The 6,556-nt window shown below is 43.0% G+C and overlaps 1 protein-coding gene and 1 long non-coding RNA gene across 2 annotated transcripts in view; one reads left to right on the forward strand and one right to left on the reverse strand.

Annotated features, from left to right (window-relative positions):
• LOC106816949 (coilin-like) overlaps positions 1-1,839 on the reverse strand; it is a 13,475-nt gene extending 11,636 nt beyond the window's left edge. Inside the window, exon 1 of the mRNA XM_014821597.1 lies at positions 1,610-1,839. Coding sequence (XP_014677083.1) covers positions 1,610-1,824 — 215 coding nt within the window. The 5' untranslated portion in view covers positions 1,825-1,839. The remainder of the gene's footprint in view (positions 1-1,609) is intronic.
• Positions 1,840-2,168: 329 nt separating this feature from the next.
• LOC106816948 overlaps positions 2,169-6,556 on the forward strand; it is an 8,300-nt gene continuing 3,912 nt past the window's right edge. Inside the window, exons 1-2 of the long non-coding RNA XR_001394965.1 lie at positions 2,169-2,263; positions 2,947-3,203. This is a non-coding gene — a long non-coding RNA (uncharacterized LOC106816948). The remainder of the gene's footprint in view (positions 2,264-2,946; positions 3,204-6,556) is intronic.

Genomic DNA, 6,556 nt, shown 5'->3' on the forward strand with positions numbered 1-6,556 from the left:
ACGTGTCGCAAGCTCACTGTGTGAGATGGATGTCCAGACGCGTAGCCTAGCGGCTCCTCGTCCGGAACCGGTCGCGTAGCCACGGCCTTAATAGTAATAGTAATACTATCCATCTATCTATATGGTTACGTCGATCTGTCACTCTTGACAATTAATCAACGGTGTTAAATAGTGCTGATAGCAGGCCCGTAGCCAGGGGGGGGGTGGGGGGTTCGCACAACCCCTCCCCCCCAAGCAAAAAAAATACCTGAGAATTTCACCTCAGGTATGCACCAGATCGCTCCATTTTAGTGTAATAATTGCAAAATCTCCATTGTGCGGGAGGGGAGGCCTCCCACACCCTCCCCCCCGCTCAGTGGCTATGCTCCCTCCTGCCATCACAAATTGCCAACATTTAAAAACGAACCCCCCCCCCAATATAAAGCTGGCTACGGGCCTGCTGATAGGGTCTATGTCCCTCAGGGTACTATCGGAGGGTACCCTGGGTACGGTTCGATATATCGCAAAGTACCTCGGGGTACTATACGATGTCGCTGCATACCCTGCATTGACCCACCATACCCTGACTTTCAGCCAACTGATGTCGAAATACATACACTCTGTCAAGTTACCACATCACATAGAAGAAACCTCAAAACATCGCAATCCAATAAAAATGTATTCTATGTTTGACTATATTTTTCTTTTTCCTTTTTCATATATTCACATTTTCATTTTCATATCATTCATGATCTGAGAGAAATCTTTCCAAATGTACACCACCAATGGGCACAACAGTGCTATCAACCTGCATGTTGCATAATTACACGGCGATACATACAATTTCCAGAAGAAATGCGAATACTGAAACGAATATTTTGCGGGAACGGACCGGAAACAAGGAACGGGAGCATAAAGTCAGGTAGATACAATAATGTAACCCAACAACAGTAGGGTTACACTACCCTTACATTACCCTACTCTTGTTGGGTTACATTATAGTAACTAAAAGTCAGGGTACGGTGGGACAATGCAGGGTACGCAGCGACATATCGTATAGTACCCCCGAGGTACTTTCCGATATATCGTAGCCAGGGTACCCTCCAATAGTACCCTGGGGGACATACCCGGGACATCGACCCTATCAGCCTAAATAGTACGATTCTTAAATCGTAAAAGGTACGATTACTACTCTGTTAGGCTAAAATAATGTACCAGGAAATTAGAGAGCTAGATTTATTGGGTGCCGAGTCTAGCAAATAAATCAGTTTCCGAGACTTTGGGCATTTCTATATATATAATCTATTATTATTCACTCCTGATAATATTATCATTACATTATTAGATGAGATTACTTAGGGCTGAGCGTAACGCCCACAGGCACTTGGAGCGTTTCAATAAAATTGCTAAATAAATACGAAATCTATTTACTACCAAAGTTTGCGGCAGCCAGCGTGTGTTGCAGATGAACATTTGGACGGCATTTACAGGAAATTGTCGGCAATAATAGGTGAAAGAGAGTAGAGAAACATTAAGACTTTGGTAGTAAATAGATTTCGTATTTATTTAGCATTATATTTTATTGAAACGCTCGAAGTCGAAGTGCCTGTGCCTGTGCCTGTAAACATACGTTTTTCGTTGCCTTTTGCGGATCTTAATTCCAGCACTTATTATCTTATTTACAGCTTGACGTAGAACGTCATTAATACACCTATGAACCTCCGTGTTTATCATAACCCAAAAGCTGTTTTCGGGCAAGCAGATGTCGGCATAGCCACATAACACTCTAACTCTTATAAGCTTAGGCTCCATGATTTCTAACGTGTTTATGTGCACGCTGTCCATGAAGTTTATGAGCGAGGGATGTGAGGGATTTTGTTGTCATTTTTCATAATCAAAGATGAAAATATGTTGCTCTGTAATAGTGTGCTCAATAGAGATGCTTATATAATTTTGCCTATAACAAATTGAATTAACTGTTAACCATCTATGTTATCCTTATACTCGTGCAATACTATAACCATGACATGTAATGATGTATATTTTATTGAATAATAATGCTGCTCGTTTATCCCTTTCAAGCCTCTAGTAGGCGCCACCTGCTGTCAAAAAATATTTTGGAATGATGGTCACTTGTCGTGTTGTTACGGAAGAGTAGAGGGATGCTGTGGCTGTGCTCCGTCGCGTAGTTCTGGATTTTAGGTGCAATTAAATCACGTATTTCAAGACAAGATTGTTTGAGCAAGGTTAGGAACCACGTTATCTTACACAAATATGAAAACAGGTATGCCGCTAAACCGCTGCGATAACGCATACGAGGTGTAACTGCAAAGTCTGTTGTCAGGGGGAGTTTTTCTGTCGCATGTATCATTGTATGAATTGGACTGAAGCCAGAACAAGCCCTTCCCTGGCCTGGGCATTAACGAGTTGTAATAGTGATAATCGACCAAGTCTAATTTATCCATATTCTTTTTTAATGCCTGGCATTGAATAATATACGACCTATGAAACGCCTTATAGTTATATTAATTAATATTTTTTCCATTATTTACATAATGCAACTGGCACTGCTACCAGGAGTAAGATAATATAGATTAATAAGATAATAATCTATATTATCTTACTCCTGCTGCTACTATTACTAAGTTGTGCCTAGGCTAATGGCGAATGCACATAAAACAGAGTTAACGATATCCGAAAGAACTCTAGCTGTCTGCTGCACGCGGCTTTGGAAGATCTCAGCGAGGATTCAGTGGGTCAAGAATCCCTCTACCTTCATCGACAACAAATGGTCACAATTGTTAATGAGATTATTTATAAGACGCCCTCACAACGGCAGTGATCGATGCCACCGCTTCACTCGGTGCTTGCTAGAGTATGATGGCAGATGCAAGAGGCATCTCATTTAAAACTTGCAAAACTGGATACCATGGGTGAAGGTCTGAACGAACTTCTTTGGTTTTCTAGAGCATTTAATGAAGCACCACGGAACATAACCGTACGGTGGAGGAGCACCCCTGTAGAAGAGCACCAATTGCGATGCGCACGGCCGACTCATCGTATTTGTATGTCTAACATCAGAGCATCCTGAGTCTTGAGCCGTGAACGTGCTGCTGTACTGGTGCTGCAGATGCTATGAGATTGCAATGAATAGGCGGCCGGACCTCGATATCGGTGCGATTATCGAAACCTTGTTAGCTGTGAGACAGACTCCGGGAAAACAGGTTGGTAAACACCTCTACCCTGCCCTCATTTACATGTATCTGCCATGCTTATATTCGTTAAGAATTTTAAATATATCGGTGAAACAATGCTTTTAAACATTTGTCGATTTTTTTTCTTCATTAAAATATTTGCCGTGTTGTCTATTCTCATCTTTATGTATCTCCAAAATAATGATTTTAAACGTTGATATGGCGTCTTAATTGTGCTGTAGTTTGGAAAAGTTAAACTGTACATGTGCAAGCAGTCATGGTGTTAACTAGTATATATCCTAGTATTCATGATCGACATGACTAACTGATTATCTTTGGCCGTCGTTGGAAATTGCGCAAACGATAATCAGTTATGAAATTTCAACCTATTCTGCCGTTAATTGTTTCACTTGTCTTAGCCCAGGAATTTTTCTAGCAAACAAATCTAGATAATGAAGAATTGTTTTCCGGTTGTACATTAGTACTTGGCTATATATTCACATAGTAGATAAAATTAATTACTTATGTCTATTCCACCTTTTTGGTCCAAAAACATTATAGTGGTGCCAACGTTTACTGTTGCCAATTTGCAGTTTACTTGCTTGTTTAGTATTTTGTTTTCTTGTTGCCAAGCGTTGTGATATGAACTGGTCCTGCCCTCCTATTGGCATAATCCAAAAACCCTTGCAAAAACTCATTTGCAGGTTTTATTTTGTTCGAGAGCAAAATTTAATGTGGACGGACTTTCATGAAAGACTATATGATAAATGTTTTAATATGAAAGTTCACGCTCGGGTGAAGTAGTGCCGTCAGTAATTTACATCCATTTTCACATCGAGTCGACATGTTGTAAAAACACGCCACGGGTTATTCGTGCTAAGTTTTAACTCAGGCGGGAACGTGGGGACACGTAACATACGCGAGGACACGTTACATACGCGAGGACACGTTACATACGCGAGGACACGTTACATACGCGAGGACACGTTACATACGCGAGGACACGGTACATACGTGAGGACACGTAACATACGCGAGGACACGTTATACATACGTGAGGACACGTAACAGGGCGGATAGGCGTGTGGGCCTCATGTCAGGGCGGGCAGGCGTGTGTGTTCATCATGTAGGTTCAGGTAGAGTCCAGAGGGACTCTATATAAAGGGACTCTAAGTTCAGGCCTTCAGGGGCTACCGCCTGCCACCTACCGCCTGCTACCTACCGCGTTCAGCGTTGTTTGTCGTCGCATTTATCTGTCTTCTGTTTGTACAACCAACGTCGACTGGTTAGCCGTTAGCTACAATTATTATATTGTATTAATATTGTACAATATTATTGTATATTATTGTATATTATTGTATTGTATTGTATATGTATTGTATTGTATATGTATTGTATTGTATTGTATTGTATTGTATTGTATTGTATTGTATTGTATATTATTGTATATTATTGTATATTGTACAATTATTACAAGTATTATTCCTATGCGGTCGACTTGCTACGCAGGTGTATATATATTCTTGTACAGCGCGCTATATTTTCATATCGACTCAACTAATGCAATTTTAGTTCATTAAAACGCTAACCTAATATACCACTGCGTAGTACGCGCACTCGCGTGTGTGGGCGTACATGCGTGGGTGCGCGCGCGCGTGTGTCTCTGTTTGTGTTTTTGTATTTGCGTTTGTGTGTGTGCACGCGTGTCGATTTCCCCCTAGTGCCATACTAGTGTTGATTCTTCGTGTTTTGAGGCGACTCGTGGCAGGCTGCCGCGCTGTGACTCTGAGACCGCGGGTTCGAGCCCAACCTAAAAGCCTAAATTTATACTTATTTGGAGCTATTCTGGATGCTATGGAAGCTGCATTTTGATATGTGAAGTTTCAAATAATATTGACGAGCATTCATAAGAATTATTGCCCCTCGCGAATTTGAACTGAATCGATGAGCAAATTCGCGGTCAGAAACTGGCGCGTGCATCAACCACAAGCGTCGATATCGAAGCGTTTCGAAGGTCTGTACTTCAAGGCGCGCCGGCCACGTGCATAAAATAAATGTGAGGAATCTATAACTGGCGTTGTTTTGCGAAGAATGTTCCTAAAAATGGCAGAATAAACTGTACAAAGACGTATAGGAGAGAATAGTCTACGCTCACACGGCACGTAGCCCCCCCCCCACACACACACACACACGCCACGCACTGCACGCCACGCACGGCACGCCACGCAGCACACGCACGCCGCACACTGCGCACAGCACGACCACACACAAACACGACACGACACATCGCACACCACGCAACCACGCACACGCACGCACACACACACACAGCTGACACACACACACACACCACACACACACGACACACACACACCACACACACATACACACACAAGCACGACCACACACGCAACACGCACACGCGCACGCACACACGCACTACGCACTACGCACACGACACACACACACACACGACCAACACACACACCAACACGCACAGACGCACACCCCGCCCCTTCCACACACACCGGGTAACGTTGGACTATACGCGGGTGGGCAGTCCCGTTTCTCATCACCAATCGACAGCCATGACTAACTGAGACCAAGTATTGACTAGCGCGTTGTTCGGGCGTGAAACACGTGAGAGGCGATCTCGCGAAGGGCAACCTTATATGAAGAGGGCCAAGCTGTTATGAATGAAGCTTCTTATCCGATGGGCTCCTGACATTTGGACAATCGCTACTAGGGCGGTGTAACGATGACACACACCTCTCCGATTTCGATTTTTGATTCGATTGTGACGCCAAAAAATGAATGTTATTGAAGTTTTGTATATTTTAATTTTAATTTTAAACCGAACTATTACATCCATGCTTTTTTAGCTCATCGACGCAAGTCAGATGCAGCCTTTGAGGAAGTCGATGCATTGTCCAGTGCGTCCGTCCGTGCGCTGTGCCGTGCAACAGTTTGGGCAACAAATCTAAACACGCTCGACCGTTAGCGCGTCCACGGATATTCGAGGAGATTCAAGAGACGCTTCTGGCGGCTCTTGTTTTTAATTTATAATAACAAAATCGCTGATGTAATGTAAAATAATAACAGCTAATAGGTCAAGATGACTCAGAAATTATGAGAAATCTGGGCGATCCGATTCGGATTTCGGTGGATCGTATACAGCCCCCCGCTACTGTACGGCCTTGACGCGTGAGTCGCCGCTACTTTGCCAACGTTAATGCAGCGTTTCGAGTGACCGCCCAGTGTTGTTAGAGACAAGTCTTAAAGTAGATGGTAACACAGTAATATAGCGGAACATAGTGTCGATATCCTGAAAACTGGCGGTGAAATTTTCAACCTTTTGAAATCTGGTTTTCAAGATTTCTCTT

Source organism: Priapulus caudatus, unplaced genomic scaffold (genome assembly GCF_000485595.1).
Source record: "Priapulus caudatus unplaced genomic scaffold, Priapulus_caudatus-5.0.1 Scaffold1543, whole genome shotgun sequence".
NCBI lineage: Eukaryota > Metazoa > Priapulida > Priapulimorpha > Priapulimorphida > Priapulidae > Priapulus > Priapulus caudatus.